This window comes from Colias eurytheme, chromosome 29 (assembly GCF_061535395.1).
Source record: "Colias eurytheme isolate Ceu_HAF_F1 chromosome 29, ilColEury1 Martin Lab GWU primary, whole genome shotgun sequence".
Taxonomy (NCBI): domain Eukaryota; kingdom Metazoa; phylum Arthropoda; class Insecta; order Lepidoptera; family Pieridae; genus Colias; species Colias eurytheme.
In genome coordinates, this window is record NC_143008.1 from 6,722,515 (window position 1) to 6,745,506 (window position 22,992).

General features: G+C 32.6%; 2 protein-coding genes across 3 annotated transcripts; both read right to left on the reverse strand.

Moving 5' to 3' along the window:
- Nucleotides 1-1,908: 1,908 nt before the first annotated feature.
- Nucleotides 1,909-8,957, reverse strand: LOC149896346 (phospholipid phosphatase 5). Its single transcript, XM_090118214.1, has 6 exons — nt 8,781-8,957; nt 7,081-7,267; nt 6,642-6,711; nt 4,328-4,456; nt 3,960-4,127; nt 1,909-3,369 (listed from the first exon to the last, which is right to left on the reverse strand). The coding sequence occupies exons 1-6, from the start codon at nt 8,855-8,857 to the stop codon at nt 3,164-3,166; spliced, it is 837 nt and encodes a 278-aa protein (XP_089974340.1). The 5' UTR covers nt 8,858-8,957; the 3' UTR covers nt 1,909-3,163.
- A 3,194-nt stretch (nt 8,958-12,151) lies between these two features.
- LOC149896347 (pyrimidodiazepine synthase-like) lies at nt 12,152-22,786 on the reverse strand. 2 transcript variants are annotated; one of them, XM_090118216.1, is made up of 6 exons: nt 22,632-22,786; nt 17,916-18,089; nt 16,697-16,863; nt 15,182-15,284; nt 14,327-14,460; nt 12,152-12,366 (listed from the first exon to the last, which is right to left on the reverse strand). In XM_090118216.1, exons 1-6 carry the CDS (start codon nt 22,657-22,659, stop codon nt 12,247-12,249), a joined length of 726 nt encoding a protein of 241 aa, XP_089974342.1. In that variant the 5' UTR covers nt 22,660-22,786; the 3' UTR covers nt 12,152-12,246. The 2 variants fall into 2 exon arrangements, with proteins under 2 accessions (XP_089974342.1, XP_089974341.1); XM_090118215.1 differs by having other exon boundaries at nt 17,901-18,089.
- Nucleotides 22,787-22,992: the final 206 nt, after the last annotated feature.

Here is a 22,992-nt window from a genome sequence, read left to right on the forward strand (position 1 = left end):
AATTATTTTTGTTGTTTTATTTTCTCTTATTCTCTAATTTATAGTTTATATTATAAAGCTGAAGAATTTGTTTGTTTAAATGCGCTAATCTCGGGAACTACTGGTCCAATTTGAAAAATTCTTCCTGTGTTAGATAGCCCATTCATCGAGGAAGGTTTTAGGCTATATCATTACGCTAAGACCAACAGGAGCGGAGCCACGCGGATGCAACCGCGGAGCACAGCTAGCACAATATTATGTTAATCCTATGTGTATTGTGTATGAGGATAGGTTCACATAATATTACTGTAGTCAGGTATTACAGGATAGGATTAGGTTAAACAAATAAAAGACAAGATTAAAAAACGACATTTATTTTGTTTTACAAATATAAATCACAACTACAATTCTTAAATATGGTAACATTTCGTGAACACCATGTGTTACACACGTTTAGGAAGAATATGTAAAATAGGTAAAAAAAAAACAACTTTAGGGGGCCATTCTTAAAATATAAACGTTGTATGTAAAGGGAGTCAATGATGTATTATATTTTGAAACAAAAGGTTCGTAGTTCAAATTTTACGTCTAAAAATTGCAAACAATATGGATAATAATTAATAAGTAGTTTTTTAATAGACACAAACAAAAATCTTCATACTTACAAATTTTTACAATGAAAATAGTGGCCTAATTTTAATTTTACAATATTCATAGACCCCTTTCTTAAAATAGCCTCCAAAATAAAGACGATTTTTATAAATAGTCTTATAATAAAATTCTGATATTTTGTAAATTAAGTAAAATATAGGAATGTAACACAATATTAATTTAAGTAAAAAATATCACAATTCAAGGGTACAAAAATATAAAAATAAATTCAATTATAGGTAAAAATATAATAAATTCATAAAATTGTAAATAGGAATGTTATTACGCTAGGTAAAGGTAATTAAGGGGAGGCTCCTTAAATTTTATGTGTATTTGCATTAATATTCTGAAACAGGCACACAAGACGCACACATACAATCAAAATGGAACTTTAGTATATGATTTATTGGGTCTTTTTCTTTCCATGTACAAGACACATTTTCGCTCGATTCATTTTTTATTCAAAAATTAAGTATGCCTTTTTTAAGGATTATTAAATTTTTTTAAAGATTTACTTGGACTTTATGTCTAAAATATTAACAGTAAGAAAATATAGTTTACTATCCAATCTCAAGATATTTTTTCTCTAGATCAATACGTAATACGTTAGTTATAAACGAAATAAGAGAATTGAGACTTACGAGATTTAGTTTCGAGCTCGAACGCGATCAAAGAGCGCACGCGATATTCAACTTTATTACGGCTGTGTTAGCGTCTAGCACCGTAGCGGTCTAATCGGTCTCTCAGTGCCAGAAATTATGTTAGGGAGCCTCCCCTTAAAAACAACAGTTATTTTCATTTAGGATAATCGTAAAATGATTTAAGATATTATGTATTGGAAATATTATATTAAATTTGCCTTACGGCGAGATCACTTGCGTGAAATTCATAAGTACTAGTCAAGTAAAAATCAAGTCAATATTACAAGTAAAAAGGTGTAGATATGTTACCAACACAACATTCGATCGTCAAAAGGCACACTAAGAGCTAGCGCGCACGAGCAACTTTGTCTCCGCAACTATTTTGTCTCTCCCATCAATTGTATGGGGAGTTGCGTCGCTACGTGCGCGCACTTTCATACTAGCCCATGGGTGGAGAGACAAAATAGTTGCGGAGACAAAATAGTTGCGGAGACAAAATAGTTGCGGAGACAAAGTTGCTCGTGCGCGCACTGTCTAACGCACAGGTCTAACGCATGCACGATTAGACATCAAAGTGAGATGGCATGATTCAACTATCGTGAGCGAAAAAGAGACCACTAGACCTGGCTAATTACAATTAGCAAACGCCACTCCCTATCTACACCTTTTTACTTATTTCTTACTATTATTATTAATGCGAAAATCTGTCTGAAAACTAAACTAGAGCAGTAAACAAATTATCTCAGTTGATGCGGATGAAGTCGTGGTATTGGTTTTTTAAATTTTAAACATTTATCAATCATAAATCAGTGAAAATATTTTGCCGCGTTAATTTTGGCGGCAATACTAACCTTTTTTAATCTATATTCAGACGTAGCCGTTAAAAGTCTGAACACTGCAAATTTTAATTTTTAAATAAGTTTTTTTAGTTATTTTTTATAATATGATATTTTTTTTATAAAAAACTTATCAATATTGCACAAACGATTAAACTTGTCAATAAATTAAGTACCTACTAAAAATTTATCGGTTATTAGGAGCTAGCGACTTAGTATCTACATAAAAAAAAAACATCAAAATGATAAAAAATAAAAACGAAATAAGTACTTTAAGTACATAAACAAAATTCACGCATAGGAATTATTTGATCAAATTTTAGTAAATATCAAAAAAATATCGTTTTAAAATGCATTTGATCAAGTATACATTAAAATTAAATAATAATTTGTTTAATAAAAATCTCATAATATTAAAAATTAATAAATAATTTACATAGTTAATATATTATTTTTCTTCACTTATATTATTCAATTCCCCAATGTTACGGTCTTACAAAGTAGATTATTAAAAAAACTCAAATTATTATGATCAGAAATTAAAAACATTCTATGCACTATCAACGCATTGAATTTCATCACAATCGACTCATCTGTAGCCTATACAACCGAATGACTATCAAAATAAATATTCATAGCAAAAAAATTGTCTAAATGACATAATGATGGCTCAAAACCCTCCTACTATGCTATTTAAACAAGAATAGGATTCATTCTGCGCCATTTTTTTTTATTATTTTTAACAAAATAATCTAATAAATAACGTTTTTATTTAATTTACATATAACTACATTTATCATGTAAAATAAAATATTTTTTTATAGTTTTTCAACCAAAAATCTAAAAAGTGCCTTCAAACAACCAAATTTAAATTAACCAATTTAAAACACCAAATTTCAAATAAAAAACGAATTATCAAAATCGATACATTCGTAAGTTCTGAACAATAAAAAATAAACTTTCAAACAAAAAAATATACAATATCGGTTCACCCAGCCAAAATTTCCGTCAAAAAACAGTCAAATCGAGACCCTCCTTTTTTAAATCGGTTTATATTCAAATCCATTTATCCTCCTTCTTCAATAACGGTGTAGATTCTTCCTTTTCCTTCACCGGACTTATATCGGGTTTTCCATTGGAATATACTATACTACTAGATACTATGTACGGTATCCCGGAATGGTCTGAAGTTAGTGGATTATAGTATTGACGGTAGCAAAATGTCGCTACTGAGAGCCCTAGAATCGAACCTACTAGGACATCTGAAAATCATTTTTTAAATAATTTAACAGGAATATTTAGTAGATTTTTTTGTTTGTTAGTTTGAGAGATGATAGGATGAAAAAAAGGGTTCTAGTTTGTGATTTGATGTAATAATCCCTCCTAATCCCTACTATAACATTATAAATACGAAAGTAACTCTGTCTGTCTGTCTGTTACGCTTTCCCGTTAAACCTCTCAACCGATTTTAATGAAATTTGGCACAGACAATCTTTAGACCCTGAGAAAGAACAAAAACTACCTTTTATTGCGAAATATGTACCACGGGCGAAGCCGGGGCGGACCGCTAGTTTCAAATAATTTCTTAATAAAAATGGGTGTCGTTTAGTACCTATATTAGAAAAATCTATGGGAAATTAAAAAAATATATATAAGGGATATTATGACTATTTTGACGACGGTATTTATTACTGGACAACTAAATAAACTGTTGCTGTATGTGTTGCCAAATGTGAAAAATATCGCCAATAGCAAATTTTTCACATCAAAAAAATCACTCGGGAATCGAACCCGCATAATTTTAAATAATTACAAATTATTTTTTATAGTATTAAAAAATAAAAAATCTCACCCTGCCAATGATGATGGTAATCACAAGTCCTTGACAAAGCTATACAACCGGCCAATACAAGCGGTGCTAGCGTGCACGAGATTCGAACTGACGACCCCCGCCTTCGAGCCAACACTCCGAGCCTACCGCAGATCCATAGCGACGCGATGCCCAATGAACAGAAGGACACTGGCGACATTATAAGTACTATATTAATATTTAATGTAATTATGTTTAACAAATACTTTTTTACACGTGTCAGAAGTGAAACTTCTTTGGCAAGATCTAAAAATACCAAAATTTCACCTTACTCCATGACGTGACCTTGACCTCAATGCGCCTAAAGAAACTTCACTTCAAAATGTTTGCCTGTCTGTCTTTATACTCACAACTGCTATGTCCACTAGGAAATGACTTCCTTCCCTCCATAATATCCGCCATGTCCCCCGTACACTTGAGATCTGCCGTTTCGACTCCATCGGGAAAACATCGGTAGAAGAAGTCTGGTCTGGGACGACCTAAAAATATATAAATTAAGGCTGTACCTACTGTAAGTAAAAATCTTTATATTACCATGTTTATCGTAAATAAATATAGTACGACATAAAAGAGATGAAATTAATTATTTTGGAACTAATTCGTTTTTCATTACCTGGCAACCCTGAATTGGCAATGTAGCTGTCAAGTTGAATAAAAATTTGTTGTTTTTTTCGTGAAGTGGAGAATTATTGAGATAAAATTGTTATTTAGAACAAGAAATTTAAATAAAAAAGGAGACATCATGAAAAAGGTTAAACGTAGCGGTGTCCGTGATGTGGTGTATAAAGTTTTTATTCGGTGTTTGTCCGAATTTCAAGCTGGAAATTTATTGACTGATTTGGAAAACGTTTACAAACGTACAGCAGAATATACCGGTGAGATTTCATTTATTTTTGCTCAGTACTACGTAAAATAGAATATTCCATTAGTGACGAGTGTTTAATGTATGTATGTATGGCGATTATTACGTTTTCGCAATTTAATTTGAGGTTATTTGTATGTAAACAAAAACTAGTTTTTATAGTGCGACCAGCACAATTTGAGTCAAGAAGTTATATCCAATCCAACCAGCCTCAAATAAAGTACCTAGTTTAGATTTTACTACATAGTATAGTGATAACTGTTTTCATACAGCTATCTATCTATTAATCAATCAAACCATAAGAAAAAAAATCATATTTACTGTATCATATTTACAGATACTGAAGATGCCCCGTACCCTCTTGCCAGTACTTCGAAACAGAGTGATGATCAGTCCTTTGAAGGAGTAGAATATTTAGATTTTGATGAATTATATTAATGTACAACATTTATCTACAAAAACAATAAAAATATGTGGTTTTCAAATCGCCTTGTTTTTTTCTACCCGACGGACCCAGAAAGAGGGTAATGTGTTTGAGCTGCATGTATGCTTGTTTGTTTGTATGTTTGATTCTATGTGCGCCTCTGCAGTCTAAGCACTTGACCGATTTTTATAAAATAACTAATTCCAAATACATTTAAGTAAAATTTGACCTAGGTAGGTCAATTAAAATACTAAAATAATGTATTTTTGTCTTAAATTTACACTATTGCTACAATGAAACAATTATAACGGTTTAAATCGCGGTATTTATTTTAGATCATATATATAGATTTTTGGATTTTTATTCTATAGTATCAAGATCGCTTGCGTCGCAGTATCAGTGTTGCTATATGAGCGACGGTGGCGCCCTCATTTATTTTCATCTCTTTTGTGTCGCACTGTAATTATGAATTAAAATTTACTAGGCCGCGTTTTCATCTGCAAGAAAACTTTCGCAAGAAATGTCCGACAGTCTGTCTGACAGCAGCTTGCAAGTCTACTTGCAGGTGGAAACGCTGCCTTGGACTTGCAAGCTGCTGTCAGACAGACTGTCGGACATTTCTTGCGGAAGTTTTCTTGCAGATGGAAACGCGACCTAACAACAACAAAACAACAACAAAAATACTTTATTGTGCACCACAGAGAAAAGTACAAGTAAGGACACAATACATTGTTAATAAAAGAGCACAACAGGCGGTCTTATCGCTCAGACAGCTATCTCTTCCAGACAACCTGGTGGACAAGGAGACGCAGTGCAAAAGTAGTAAAATAAACAGGGCAAAGTGCACTAAAGTTAGCAACAACATAAAAAAATCCAAAAAAAATGTTGCCAGGTAAAGATAAAGATTTGTAATAGATTTCTTTTTTGTCAATTGATTAGTTTATGAGATAAAAAGTATTTTCTAGTGTTTGATTTTACGTGAGTATTATACATTTAGAAGAGCGATTCATTCATTATATCGATCGCTGCAAAGTGTGTGAAGCGTCGGGATAATTTTCTAAGAGATAAAAATTAGCTTTTTTGCTTAAATATCTGCTAGAGAACTGCGTTAAAATCAATCTAAGCAAACAATACTCGACCCAAAACAGAGAAAAATGTTTTTAAATATATTATTGAAATCTACGTACCTATTTTGGACGCTTAATTGTGTGTATCAAATAATTTGTGTAATTTTTTAAATGTAACAGCAGAAGACTACGGTCACATTTTGAAGTATCCCTACAATCTGTGCTCAAAAAAATATACCGGCCGAATTGAGAACCTCCTCCCTTTTTTTAAAGTCGGTTAATAAAAACAATAAATATCTGGCAACACTCACCCGCTATAAGTTTGACAGTGTCCGTCAAAATACCGGTGATACTCAGTGACAGTGTCCACGCGAGGAGGAACTGAAATTATTATTGTAATAATTTTAAACAACGCCAATATAAAATTAACCATACAATAAAACACGTTGTTACGACGTTGTTAATATAAATATAAATTTAGAAAAAACTTTATTTAAGCTCAAACATTGTATATAAAAAGGACAGATAATGGACTGGAAGAGGCGCCTTATCACTATCAAGCGATTTCTAAAAATAAAAATTTATAAAAAAAAAAAGTAGATAAGTTTAAGTCTATGGTTCGACTGCCTCATTGGTACACTGGTTAACACGTGAACTTGTAACCTATGGGTCATGGGTTCGATTCCACACGGGACTTTTTTAAAGTTTATGGTTGCCATAGACAAACTAGAGAAGTCTATGGTCACTCACCTCCAACGCGTCGTTACAATCATTGCACGCCGCCCACGCGACGATAGACAACAGACAGGGCACAGACAACACAATGCCCCAGAGCATCGTCCCGGGGACGTACGACTCGTGGCGGGGGTACTTGAGATTCTCCGCCATTTCTGACGGCTGTATTACGCGAATGAACGGTGGCATTGATTCCATGTAACTGTGAAATCAATCAGTAGATATATGTATGATATAGACAAGTAGATTCATCAGCCGTTTAATAAAAAGCCTAGGCATTTTATTAACATATTGCTAAATTACGCAAATGAATGATGGCATTGATTTCATGTTACTTTGAAATCAATCAGTAGATATGTATGATGCAGACAAGTAGCTTCATCAGCCGTTTAATTATGAGCCTAGGCTTTTGATTAACATACTCCCTCTTCATTAACTGCCTTAGCTATTGAATCAATAAATAAATATAAATCGCTAGGTTCTGTATGTTTTTGCTGATGAATTTTTTTAATGAATTACATATTTTGAAAAATTAGCCTATATACTGATCCAAACTAATCTGTTTTTGTGTTAAAGAGAAAACAAACATCTATAAATTTAGAAATTAAAGATTTTAGTAGATTTTAAACACGTTTTATTAATTACTAGCTGAGCTCCGCGGTTTCACCTGCTTTTCTCCGTTCCTGTTGGGCTTAGCGTGATGATATATAGCCCATAGCCTTAGGAATGTAGGAATGTTTAGAATTTAAGTATATATTCACATGTCACATTAAAGATAAGATATACATTATAATAATCTAATTTATATATTGAGGTAATATGTCATTTACTATATTTAATTGGTGAATCATATCTTATTATGTACTAACAAAACCTAATAAAATATACTAAAACCTCCCTCTTGAATCACACTATCTATTAAAAAACCGCATCAAAATATTTTGCATAGTTTTAAACATTTAAGCATACATAGGGATTGAGAAAACAACTTTGTTTTATACTATGTAGTGACTAGCGGTCCGCCCCGGCTTCGCCCGTGGTACCTACATGTTTACGTTTTTTTTTCATAAAAACTATCCTATCTCTCAAGTTGGATCGAACTGCACATGGTGTGCAAATTTTATTATAATCTGTTAAGTGGTTTAGGAGTCCATTGAGGACAAACATTGTGACACGAGATTTATATATATTAAGATAATACTAGATTGACAGGGTGACTTCATTCATGTGGTTTATTATATTTTTTTTTAAGTAAACATCCTAAAAACAGGATCACTCTTGACTCTTTTAGAGTGGGATATCTGTCAACAGAATAAATATTCAGACACATATGCCAATGAAATAATAGTAAAATATAAAGGGAATGTAAAATAATACTAATTGTCTTCATTTTTTTCTATTAATGATGCATCTACAACTGTCTTCAATTAAATACTAAATAGTATTTTATTAATATGAAAACAAAATAAAGCAGATTTATAAAATACGCCCTAATATGAAGGCAATGGTGCAAGTAAACAAAAAAAAGTATTTCTCTTATTATTTGCGTAACATGGCTCTTTCATTTGCTTAATAAAAAACTATAGTAAGTACACAAGTATAGATATACTTTTTAACTTCTCCTTCTTTTAAAACATCGGTTCTTATCACTTATCACACATTATCTTGCAAATAAAAAAAGTAAATATTAATGATAGCATATGGACGTGGCTTACCAAAACGTAGATAGAAATACAATGCGCACAATGATTTCAACAAATAAATTAAGACTGGCCGAACGTATAAGAGGCATTTTGAACACTTGTTTAATTTAATCAGACCACAATAATTCAATTTATTACTATTTTATTTGAACCGAAACATATTTATAGTTGCACTGACATGACACTTGCCAGTTGCCATTGTAACAGCGAATAGCGAACGCGACGTCAGACGTGTGACATTTTCATTCACGTTCAGGATCAGAATTACCTACTATTTTATATACTGCTAAATATGACTTTTTTCAAACTCAAAACTCAAACTCAAACATTTATTTATTCAATTAGACTTCTTCCAGAAGCACTTTTGAATCGTCATTACATTCTTTAAATTTACCACCGATTCGGAAAGCAGTATCTATGGAGAAGAACCGGCAAGAAACTCCATAGTTGCTCTTTTAAAGTCATGTCCATATACAATATAATTTTACATTACATGTTACTTACATCTAACTACATAATATTATATATTATCATAATATGCCAAAGAACTGTCCTGTTAATCTTACGCGACAACCCTCCATGGATTTTCATCTTCCTTTTTATAATTTAACTAACTGCTCATTCAGAGAATCAGTCAGGAATAACGTAGCTTTCCACTGGTAAAAGCACAAGAATATTCCTATACAAAAAATAAAATCTGTCCTTTATGTAGCGGCAAATTTTTTCAACCAGCGCTCTTCGGCGCAGGCGCATTTTACTTCTAGAAATATAAGTTATTTTAGTAATAATTGTATAATGTTTGTGACAGTATCCATGTGCATTAATCCCCTCAACATTAATCTCAGCGCTTTAGTTATGTGCAATCTGTTATTCTCGATAAAGATAGCTAGAATAGAAGAACTATCAAAATCATTCGAGTTGTGTTGCGTTGAAAAAGTACATTATAAAAGTTTTTTCTTTTAACCCATTGACCACCGAGCGGCCCGATCGGGCCGAGACACAATAGATTTTCTATTGTGTCTGTGATCCGAGGACTGACGGATTAAAATAATAGATAGTAACTGTAGAGTAGGTAATAGTTTTAGAAGTTAATGTAGAGTATAAACAATATCTATACCAATATTACAAAGCTGAAGAGTTTGTTTGTTTGAACGCGCTAATCTCAGGAACTACTGGTCCGATTTGAAATGTATATCATCACGCTATGACCAACAGGAGCGAAGCAATGCGGGTAAAACTGCGGGTCACAGCAACTATTGGCAAAGAAATCAAATAAACAGAAAAAATAGCTTACAGTGAAATGGAGGCGGGAATGAAAACAGAAATAAGTGATATTGTTTTATTTCATAACATAGTTACAAAATATAAAATTGTACAAACGACACCTTACTTTACAGTGACTTACGTAACTTATAACTAAAAAAAATATCCCATAATAAAATAGATGCTTTCTAGTGCCTATTTTTCCTTGAGATACAGATAATAAAATGATTGTTAATTTTTTAATAGGTCTTTTGAAACGGTTCGACATTTTTTAAGTTAACATTTCAACAATTTTTTTTAAGAAGTGATATCCTATACACATTTACTTATTAAATAGTAATATAAAAATAAATGAAAAATTATGTACAGTACGATTCAAACTTAATGGCGGCTCGGAACAACGATCTGATGCGCAGAAAACAATTTTAGATATTATCGGAACATTATGGGCCGGATACGCGCTCGTGCATTCGCAGTTAACTTCCGAACCGCCATTAAGTTTGAATCGGACTGTAGTAAATAAGAGTTTACCAAGATTATTTTCAAATCCAAAGCATAAATATCACAAAGAAGAGATTTCTTTATCAGATTCTTATATTTATAATATATTATTAATTAATGTTTATCTCGAGGTACTCTAAATTTACAGGCACTAAGCTCCTTAAACACAATATTTATGAAAAACTACTTGTACGATTTATTAAGTACATTACAACTTCTTTAAATAAAATGACCTACTTCTTAATGTAATGTGTATGTATGTTGCTACTTGACCCACAAATATATCTAAAAATACGTGTGGCACTCGAGGACTGCCGCGGTAAAGCTATTGCATAGCATACCGCTGTGCCGGTTGGAGTGGGGGTGTTAGGTTTTTTCGTTACAGAATTTTTACATTCAGTCACCGCGCAAATGTCTGAGATAAAAGCTATGCAATAGCTTAAAAATAAATTTCCAAGGCGTGGTGGAGAATATTTATTATCTGTAAAGCAATGTAGCATACTTCAGCTTACTGGAAAAATGGACGTAAAAAATAAATACTCTGTATATACCTAAGTCATAAAATAATAATCTGGTAACAATTCATAAATAAAAGAAAAAATATACCTAGTTTGCTCAAAGACTATGACTTCCCGTTTTATATTTTTTTATTTCTAAACGTTATGACCGAGAACTGATTCACAAGAAAAAAAAATGAAATAAGCGGGGAAAAGGTTTAAAAAAGAGAACATGATATGGCCACATGGCTGTACAAAAACAAAAAAAATACAAATTTTATAGTACATATCATGACGTAACAAGATTTTAATAAAATATTTTGGTAAGTAATAAACAATAAATAAAAATAACTATAATGGTTTGCGAACTTATAATTAATACTTATTTATTTAAGAAATTATATAATTGACTTAACGAACATATACTTACCTTAACCGATAACTTAAATAAGAAATGCCGATCGCTGAGCGTAGTCAGAAAAATAAAATATTGTGATGTAAAAACAACTAGAGTTAAAAATAATTCAACTCGTGAAAAAAATAAAACAAAAATACGCAGTTTCTATACGTCATTTCACACGATAAAAAATTTATTAGGTAATGTTAAGGGTAGGTAATGATTAAGTTTTCTTTTTTGAAATCTGTAAATGAAAATTAGAAATTCGATTCGGACAGAACATAGTCTCAAAATGTTTTTGGTATTATCTCAAAACAATTTAAATACAGTCTAACTTTAAACCAGGGATCTGTCTCTTTAATAGTTGTCTATGTGAAATACGACAAAACCAGAATAAAAGAGAACCAACGCTTAAAGTTAAACCCTGTCTAAAGTTTTTTTGTGGTAAGACAGAACAAGATTATATAAAACTAGATTTCCGCCCGCGGCTTCGCCCGCGTTTTCAAAGGAAAACCCGCATAGTTCCCGTTCCCGTGGGATTTCCGGGATAAAACCTATCCTATTTCCCGGGATAAAAAGTAGCCTATGTCCTATCTCGGGTATCAAAATATCTCTATACCAAATTTCATGCAAATTGGTTCGGTAGTTAAGGCGTGATTGAGTAACAGACAGACAGACAGAGTTACTTTCGCATTTATAATATTAAGTATGGAGTATTGATTTAATCGGAAAAATGACGTATAAAACATACCAAAAAAAGGAAAACCTTTGCCTAACATTTACATCATCTCAGGCTTACAATAATTCTTATTTACGTGTTTTATAAATAATATCCCATCGAATGGGTTCTAGCGTTTTTGTAGTAATCAAAATATTCTTGCGGTGAACGGGCGTGCTTTTTGACAACGTCATCTAGTTGCATCTGGTCACCCCAGTCCGCCTGTAAATAAAAAATAATTATTATAATAGACTAGCTTAATAGCACGGTTTCACTCGCTTGGTACTCGGATAAATTTAGCCTATGTGCTAATATAAACTAATATCTATCTCTGTATCTCATGCAATATATCCGTTTAACAGATTTTGAGTGAAAGCGTAACAAACATCTACCTATAGATTCTTATAAATTTTTGCGTTATAATATTAGTAGAATTCTATTTAATATCAGCTGCGCGCTGCAGCTCTGCCTTTTTTGCAAAGTTTTAAAATTTTTAAACGTTATTACCCATCAAATCCTAAAGATCATTAAAATCCTTCAGCGTTTTTGAGTTATAGAAGACGACTTTCTTTTACATTAATTATAGGTACTAGCCCTTAGGAAGGGTAAAGATTTCACACAAAAGAAAAAAAATGTTTGCATAAAATTAAAAGAAATATTTATTCATCACTAGCTTTCCGCCCGCGGCTTCGCCAGCGTTTTCAAAGAAAAACCCGTTCCCGTAGGATTTCCGGGATAAAACCTATCCTATGTCCTTTCTCGGGTATCAAAATATCTCTATATGTACCAAATTTCATGCAAATTGGTTCAGTAGTTAAGGCGTGATTGAGTAACAGACAGACAGACAGACAGAGTTGCTTTCGCATTTATAATATTAGTATGGATAATAATTATCTGTCACTTATTCCAATTTTTTTGACAAACAATTCAAATTAAACACACAGGCCAGAAAATTGCTTTTTTTAATTTTTTGACTTTTGTAATTTTGAAAAATAAATTGGGAAGTTTTTAGTAATTTTTGCTTACGCACGTTGGGGGCCCCCTTGGCGCGGGGGCCCCGTATAATTGATACGGCAGATACAGCGGTAGCTACGCCCCTGCCCCCCTAGGCAAGTGGCTTTCTATTAGCGTAAAGTTCAATATAATAGATTATGAATGTATGAGATTGACGTAATCAATCGTCGTCGTCGTCGTAATCAAACGTCAATCTCATACATTCATAATCTATTCTATTGAACTTTACGCTAATAGAAAGCCACTTGTCTAGGGGGGCTGGTTATATATGTATGTTTCGCGAAATTGATAACATATTTTCGACTGTTTGCAATCTGACGAGTTAGATTATAATTTAACGGTTTTTACAATATTACGACATCATACTTAAATAGATAATATCATAGACATAGTTATTATATTGTACAGATAATCATATTTACAAATTTAAAAACAGGTGTATAATGCATCTGCCCCTTACCCCACTAGGGAACATGGGACTTCACAATTTTTTATTATTATTTTATAATTAGCCTGCAAATTGTTAGACCAACTGTTAAAAGGTGAAGAACAAGCAAATAACACGGGGTAATTCATTCACATAATTACATACCTACATACTAGCTTTCCGCCCGCGGCTCGCCCATTCAAAGAAAAGCCGCATAGTTCCCGTTCCCGTGGAATTTCCGGGATAAAACCCATCCTATGTGTTAATCCAAGCTACCATCTATATGTGTGCTAATTATTAATCTATATGTATTTGCATGTCGTTGAATAACGGCTAAACATGCTGAAATAATGTATCTTATTCTTAAATCTTAACACCTATGTATACCATGTTTACTTGCAAATAAATGATTTATTTATTTATTTAAATTTCATTTTAATCGGTTAAGTATTTGCGTGAAAGAGTGACTAACACACACATACACATCCTCACAAACTTTCGCATTTATAATATTAGTAGTATATTTTATTTTAATTTAATTTTATAAGAGACAAATAAAATATGTTTTTATTTTGTTTTAAAAAATATTGCACTTCTTTGCCTTTCTCCCCGTGGTTGCATAGTGATAAGGCCGCCCTTTGTGCTTTTTCAATATTTTTGTCACCTTTATGTATTTTTTTTGTTTCTTGTACAATAAAGTGTTAAATAAATAAATATAAAAAAAAATATCTTTCAACTCACAAAATTGGGGAACAGGTGCCGTTTGTCATCAAACTTCTTCTCACTGATCACTCTCATGAGGTATAGCCTCTCCACCCAGGGCCAGATCATGTAGTCCAACATGCCTGGTCTGCTGCCGCCGAAGTAGTTTGTACCTTGAATGTATCGGGGTAAGATGTATTTTTGCATAAATAATCCATACTAATATTATAAATGCGAAAGTAACTCTGTCTGTCTGTCTGTTACTCAATCACGCCTAAACTATTGAACCAATTTGCATGAAATTTGGTATGGAGATATTTTGATACCCGAGAAAGGACATAGGCCACTTTTTATTGCGAAATATGTACCACGGGCGAAGCCGGGGCGGACCGCTAGTAAATAAATAAATATTTCAGGATAAATTTTCACACACGGCACGATCTGATCCCATACTAAGTTTTCGCTTGTGTTATGGAAACCAGATGATAAACATACTTACATATTATATAATTTTAAATAAATACTAATATAGACAATCAACACCCCGACACAGAGCAAGCATCTATGTTCATCACACAAATATTTGCCCCGGGCCTCTGGCTTGGAAGGCAGGGTCACTTCCAAGTTCCAACTAAGCCAAAGTCAGATGATGGTAGAAGTAACTAAAGATAATTTAAATGAAATGAAACTCAAGGAAAATAATAGTATATCGTTACTGGAGTACAATTATCTTGATTATATAGAGGCAATCATATCGTTCCCTTGTGTTAATCCACATTACCTTTATGTACCAAATTTCATGAAAATCGGTTCACCATTTTTTGCGTGAAGGAGTAAACAAGCAAACAAACATACAATAAGTTTCACCAAGTATTATATAGATTAAAATTTTACCTCTTGACGCTAATTCTTTTTCGAACACATCCAAAGTATGTAAAATTTGTTCACTGCCAAATACAAAGTTTGTATCGAAGCATTCCAAACTGCCTTTGATCAACTGAAAATAACGGATTTAAATCAGTTAAAATGGAGTAATAATCTTAATATATGTATATAAATCTCGTGTCACAATGTTTGTCCTCAATAATTGACTCCCAAACCACTTAACCGATTATAATAAAATTCGCACACCATGTGTAGTTCGATCCAACTTGAGAGATAGAATAGTTTAAACATGTAGATACCACGGGCGAAGCCGGGGCGGACCGCTAGTGTCATATAAAATAAAATTAATCCTATTTAGTTTAAACATGACACGATAACCGAATATAAATTAGATATTACAGTATAGATTTATTATGTTAGCTGCTCCGCACGGTTTCACCCCCGTGGCTCCACTCCTGTTGGTCTCAGCGTGATGATATATAGCCTACAACCTTCCCCGATAAATGGGCTATCTAACACCGAAAGAATTTTTCAAATCGGACTAGTAGTTCCCGAGATTAGCGCGTTCAAACAAACAAACAAATTCTTCAGCTTTATAATATTTTATATTATAGTATAGATATGACCGTATTAAGACCTCTTATTTCCAGACAGTTTACGCCGTGAATTGAACTGACTGGCAAATTCATATTATGATCGCAATAACCAGCCATGGTTAATTATCCAAACTCAAACATTTATTTATTCAATTAGACTTCTTCTAAAAGTACTTTTCAATCGTCATTAAATATTTTTACATTAACCACCGATTCGGAAAGCAAGCATCTATGAAGAAGAACCGGCAAGAAACTCCATAAATTATGGTATATAATATGAATTTGCCAGTCAGGTCAATTCACGGCGTAAACTGTCTGGAAATAAGGGGTCACAATACGGCCCCTGCTATCGAAATTAATGACTTTTCAACCTAACCTTCTGGTCAATGGGGTTAAATATATGCTTATATTATAGTAAAATAAATTATTTCATAAGTTTGCACATTGCATCATTGTGAAAATATCACGACTTTCTGTCCTTATTCACCTTACGAAGCTGTACAAATACGAATTACTATGTTATTACTTATTTATATAGCACTTGTCTGCATCAATATAACTGCAATGTCAATTATTAAAAATTATTCAGCTATAAGGAATTTACATTATGCCCGGTTTTATGAAAACGAATTCAAAATTTACTAAGGGTACCGTTCGTAATTAACTAAGATTTAAGTAATATGTATGAGATAGGGAAGAAGAAATGAATCTCATTTAATATATATTTCCAAAAGCCGATGCCTTAGTAAAGAGGTCACTCGAAAGAAAAAAGTACCTCGAAAGAAAAAAATAAAAGAATTACTATGAGATGATATTGAAATTATTATTATTAAATGTTTCGATCAACAACCGATCCCGCTTAGGGTACTTAGGGTTCCTTTTGTAATTAACTAATATCTAATAATGATATGATGGTGAAAATAGTAACCTCATTAAATCTCTCAATCAGCAGTCGATCCTGTGCCTTTGTGAAGGGGTCGCTCGAATGCAAAGGGTACCTAGGGTACCTTTCGTCCAGATAATCACAGATAACCACACTTTCGAATATATATTTGTCCCCTTGGTCTGTGGGTACTTCGAGAACTGGTATTTTGTCTGAAATATATAAGAACAAAAATATTATTTTTTTTTTTATTGAAAATCTTGAACGAGTCTTGTCTTGGAGAGCTATAGATCAATATTATAATACCACGCTACGACCAATCCGAGCGGAGTTTCAATAAAAAAAATAAAATAATTTATTGTTAGACGTAACTTTTGATTTAATATTTTTATGGATGAATAGTTGTCTTGCATTCGTACGAATCCTGCCTAGGGTCTCGGACGTTGTTTATACGACGTTTGACCCAACTACCTTCATTTTGATAATAGTCGTTGACTTGCTATTATTTGTTATAAACTGATTACATCAATTAGGTAGTTGTCTAGAATCGAAGTACATTCTTATTACATTCAAATTAATATTCAGCCCAACACCTGTGTAATTTCTAAAATTATATTAATATTCACATAAAAACTCTCCACCTATATTACTTGGAAAGATTATAATGATAGGTTGGTATATATATATATAAAAATAATATTTTTGTTCTTATATATAAGAACAAAAATATATTTTTTTTTAAATTGAAAATCTTGAACGAGTCTTGTCTTGGAGAGCTATAGATCAATATTATAATACCACGCTACGACCAATACGAGCGGAGTTTCAATAAAAAAATAAAATAACTTATTGTTAGACGTAACTTTTGATTTAATATTTTTATGGATGAATAGTTGTCTTGCATTCGTACGAATCCTGCCTAGGGTCTCGGACGTTGTTTATACGACGTTTGACCCAACTACCTTCATTTTGATAATAGTCGTTGACTTGCTATTATTTGTTATAAACTGATTACTTAGGTAGTTGTCTAGAATCGAAGTACATTCTTATTACATTCAAATTAATATTCAGCCCAACACCTGTGTAATTTCTAAAATTATATTAATATTCACATAAAAACTCTCCACCTATATTACTTGGAAAGATTATAATGATAGGTTGGTATGATGGTGTTGGACAATGGACAATAAATTAAAAAAAAATATCTTTACTTGCAATAATTTCTTTTTAAATACAATTCAATCATTACCTTTAAAATACTCACATCGTCTATTATTTGCCTTGAACCACTCTGGAAGCCTCAAGGGGTCTAATTTATAGACCTCGTATTTTGCCTTCTTAGCCTCTAGGATGAGCAGAACTCTGTGCCCATATGGGTTCATATCCACGTGATATAAACGCAGTTTGTCGGATGGCAGAGCTGGTGGGGGGAGGGGGCCTGGAATACAGATAATAAATAATATAATTAAAATTCTTAATTGTAAAAATACTTAACGCAAAAATCATTTCGATGTGGTGTTTACTGATTAGAAACTAAAAAAAAAATATTGTTATTGTTTTTAAAATTACATGTTGTACCCTCACACTTATTATATTTTGTTTGTCAATAAATATATAAGTGTTCCTAATAATCCGTACATATTTATACAATGGCAAAAATATATCAAGAGTCATTGACCTTTCTATCATCAAATATCTCACGAATTGCACAGAGTATACAAAAATAACTCAACTTATAAACTGACCTAAATTTTCTATCTAAATTGTACACTGACACAGTTTTTGGATGCAATTAACGGCTTAAAATGTTCACAATTATGAAAAAATTAAATAGTCGTAATAAACAATTATTTTAACATATCTATTATCTATACTAATATTTTAAAGCTGAAGAGTTTGTTTGTTTGAACGCACTAATCTCAGGAACTACAGGTCCGATTTGAAAAATTATTTCGGTGTTAGATAGCCCATTTATCGAGGAAGTCTATCTCAGACCATCTAAATCATTAAAGTGGGTCAAAATCGAATCTTAAAGAGTCGGTTAATCACGTATATTATTAGAGAAGGTTAATCATTCTGTGATTTAGGTGAGACAATTTCAGAACTTATTTTTTTTATTTTATTAAATACCTGCTAGCTGTGCCCTGCGGTTTTACCCGCAGTACTCCACTCCTGTTGGTCTTAGCGTGATGATAATATATAACCTATAGCCTTCCTCGATAAATGGGCTATCTAACACCGAAAGAATTTTTCAAATCGGACCAGCCCCCCTAGACAAGTGGCTTTCTGTTAGCGTAAAGTTCAATAGATTAGATTATGAATGTATGAGATTGACGTAATCAATCGTCGCCGTCGTCGTAATCAAACGTCAATCTCATACATTCATAATCTAATCTATTGAACTTTACGCTAATGGAAAGCCACTTGTCTAGGGGGGCTGTAGTTCCTGAGATTAGCGCGTTCAAACAAACAAACAAACTCTTCAGCTTTATAATATAGGTTACTAATAATTAGTATAGATTCATAGCGGCTCCTTAATTGCATAATAGAAACTGTTGCTTTAGAAACTTGGCCGCTTGTTGTTCTTATTTGATTGGCAGTCGGTAAAAATAAAAAAAATACCATAGAGTACCATTAATAATGTCATTTATATCTATACTAATACTAATTTTATAAACAGGAAAGGTTTGTAATTATCTATGTATGTATGTATGGTTTTCACGCATAAACTACTGGACCGATTTCAAAAATTCTTTCACCATTAGAAAGCTGCATCTTCACTGAGCAACATAGGCTAGGGTTTATCCTGGAAATCCCACGGGAACGGGAAGTATGCGGGTTTTTCTTTGAAAACGCGGGCGAAGCCGCGGGCGGAAAGCTAGTATTTACGTAAAAATAGTTAACAATCTAGGCTGTTTGTTCTTCATTCAATGTTATCAAAGTGAAATGTGTTACCGAATGTAATTCATTATCGCGATAAAGAGAACAATATAATACTAGTTTTACATGCGACGTTGTTCATCTATACTTGATATTATAAAACTGAAGAGTTTGTTTGTTCGAACGCGCTAATCTCAGGACTACTGGGGCCTTAGACAAAGTAACAATTAAAAAACGATAACGAAGTTAGAAAAGGCAAAAATGTATGGGATTGACATACGCCGCGTTAGATCACGTGGTCTATCTAATGTCAATCCCATACATTTTTCCTTTTCTAACTTCGTTATCGTTTTTTAATTGTTACTTTGTCTACGGGCCCTGGTCCAATTTGAAAAAATCTTTCGGTGTTAGATAGCCCATTTATCGAGGAAGGCTATAGGCTATATATCATCACGCTAAGACTATCAGGAGCGGAGCACTGCGGGTAAAACCGCGGAGCACAGCTAGTATTTCTACCTATGTAGTAATTTGTGACATAACATCTCTAGAGTGTAGTAATATTGTTGGTTGAGATAATCCTTACTTATTTTTTATAGATATGTATTTCCTTATTATATCTTTAGTAAATTAAATTATGCATACTGCATAAATAACCGCAATTTCTCCGACTTAATCCTTAAATAATAGGTACTAAAAATAGATTAACATGAGAATAGTATTTATACTGTTTACAGTTATAGGTACTACTAAAATCAATAATCAGTGAGTCATGAGTTATGACGTAATAAGTACCTACGTAGCACATACTATAATACTATAATATTATAAAGAGGAAAGGTTTGTAATTATGTAGGTACGTATGTATGTATGGTTTTCAGTTTTCACGCATAAACTACTGGACCGATTTCAAAAATTCTTTCACCATTAGAAAGCTGCATCTTCACTGAACAACATAGGCTAAGTATATTGCATTTTCAAAAAATTTGAGATCCTTGCCAAAAATGCAATAATGTGATCCAAGGTGTAAAAAATTCCTTAATAAAAATTCTGTCATCGCGTGCGCTGCGGAATCTATTCCTTGAAGTACGATGATGGTTCTTATGAAAAAAAAAGGTAAACATGTAGGTACCACGGGCGAAGGCGGGGCGGACCGCTAGTACATCACTACATAGTATAAAACAAAGTCGCTTTTTCTGTCCCTATGTCCCTTTGTATGCTTAAATCTTTAAAACTACGCAACGGATTTTGATGCGGTTTTTTTAATAGATAGAGTGATTCGAGAGGAAGGTTTTAGTATAGGTATATAATTTATTAGGTTTTAGACAAAGCGGGCGAAGCCGCGGGCGTTAAACTAGTATATAGATAATTTTTAAATATACCTATACCTATGTAGATAATAAACGCTCAGACACAGCAAACATCGAATTTCATCATACAAATATTTGCCTCGGATGGGAAAATATTAGTGTGATGAAAAAATTAACATTACTTCAGACATATTATTCTAAAACCATTACACTCTTTCTGTCACAGTTGGCTAAAATATCGGGTCGCTAGTTTAACCAAGAAAGCGTGACAGACAGAACTACATTATTTAATTCTTCATATTACTTTCTTTTATGACTTTAACTCGATATAACACATCCATTTATTGTTTTCTGACTAGGTTTCTACACGCGGCTTCGCCCGCGTAGTCAAAGAAAATCCCACATAATTACCGTTCACCTAAGATTTCCGGGATAAATCCTCCTCATAAATAATGTCCTCTATCTACAGTAAGCGGCGAGGCCTGGCATAGCAAACAATCAACATAGGCACTCAGAGGAATATTGCTCTGAGCATAGGCATTTTGATTTACTTCAAACCCAGCAACCAAATAGTACGGCGCAAAATAGCAATAGACTTGTGCCGTACATTTTTTGGTCTCAAGCTATCTAATTGCAAGGCCGATTTTTACCTATTTAATTTATTTTCGGGATAAAAATTAATCTATTTAGTAAAAAAAAAAAAAACGAAAAATTCGCATCGATTCGAATCGAATTCGCATTCGAATTCGCTTATTGGCAAACGAACATTTTACATAAATTTAAATACAAGTTGCACGCCCGGATCCAGCCGGTCGCTTTTTCGTAGTTTTTCAAAATTTTAATATCTCTTATATATAAAATTCTCGTGTCACAATGTTAGTCTGCATACTCCTCCGAAACGGGTGGACCGATTCTCATGAAATTTTCTGTGCATATCGGGTAAGTCTGAGAATCGGCCAACATCTATTTTTCATATGTACCACGGGCGAAGCCGGGGCGGACCGCTTGTAACTTAGAAATCCAATGAACCATTATCACAGAATAATAAATAACAGCTGACTGTGGCTATACGGATATTTTATAGAAAACGATTATAATATTATTTTTTCATTATATTGATATGCAAATACAATAAGATTAATTTTATCAGTCCAGATATCGCATTTATCTAAAAGTGAAAGTATTTTTAATTGATTTATCATAGTTTTAATATGAATGATAAAGCTCTGAGTTTATATTACAACAAAAAAATATACAAAATAATTAATAAATACAGATAACGTATTGTTATAATAGGTAATACTTTTATCAGCAAATATTTTAAAATTTTAAAATTCAACTGAAATATATACCTTGTAGTACATACCTATTTGTGTTTTCTCAAAAATTTGCCTACTTTTTTTTTATAAAACTACATTTTAATGTTACCCTAAAGATATAAATAAACTATTCCATATCAGTTAAACACGAACTTAACGACCGTGACATAGTTAAGGAAGAGTAATCGATTGTCACCTGCATATTTACGAAACACTTGCATTTAAAATGACATCATAAACAGCTGTTTGGTAACCTAAGTACTCATAACCTTGGTGATTGTATGCCTTTGTTATTTATTTAATTTTTTTACTTTAATGCATTTTCCACAGCTCCTTTAAATAAAAAACAAATTACGTCAAGTAGCCATGTACGGTATTTTTTTTATTTACAGGCAGTGGTCATAAACACAGTTTGAATTTAAATATTAAATATTTTTATGCTATTTTAAATATGAAATGTTAAAGGTCACTTACCGGCTGTTTTAAACTGATAATGCGACATTTTTCACTTATTTCTTATAGAAATGCACGAGTACTTAAATACAATTTTCTTCCGAAGTGCTTGAACGTACCGGTTCAAATGTGGAAATAGGTACGTCACATTTAAAATAAGCTAGTATGACATCATTGTCGACCTGGAATAATAGAGAACCCGACCAATTTTAGGTGACATAAACATTCTGTATGACGTTGTGATACTGGAGAACTTTTTAATTTAGCCGTATTATGTGTATAAGGTCGGGGATCGCGCGCATGTGTACGCTTTAGTTAATTTTTTATTGACTTACCTACATTGCGATATTGTTGACTTATCAGTTGAATTAATTATTATTAG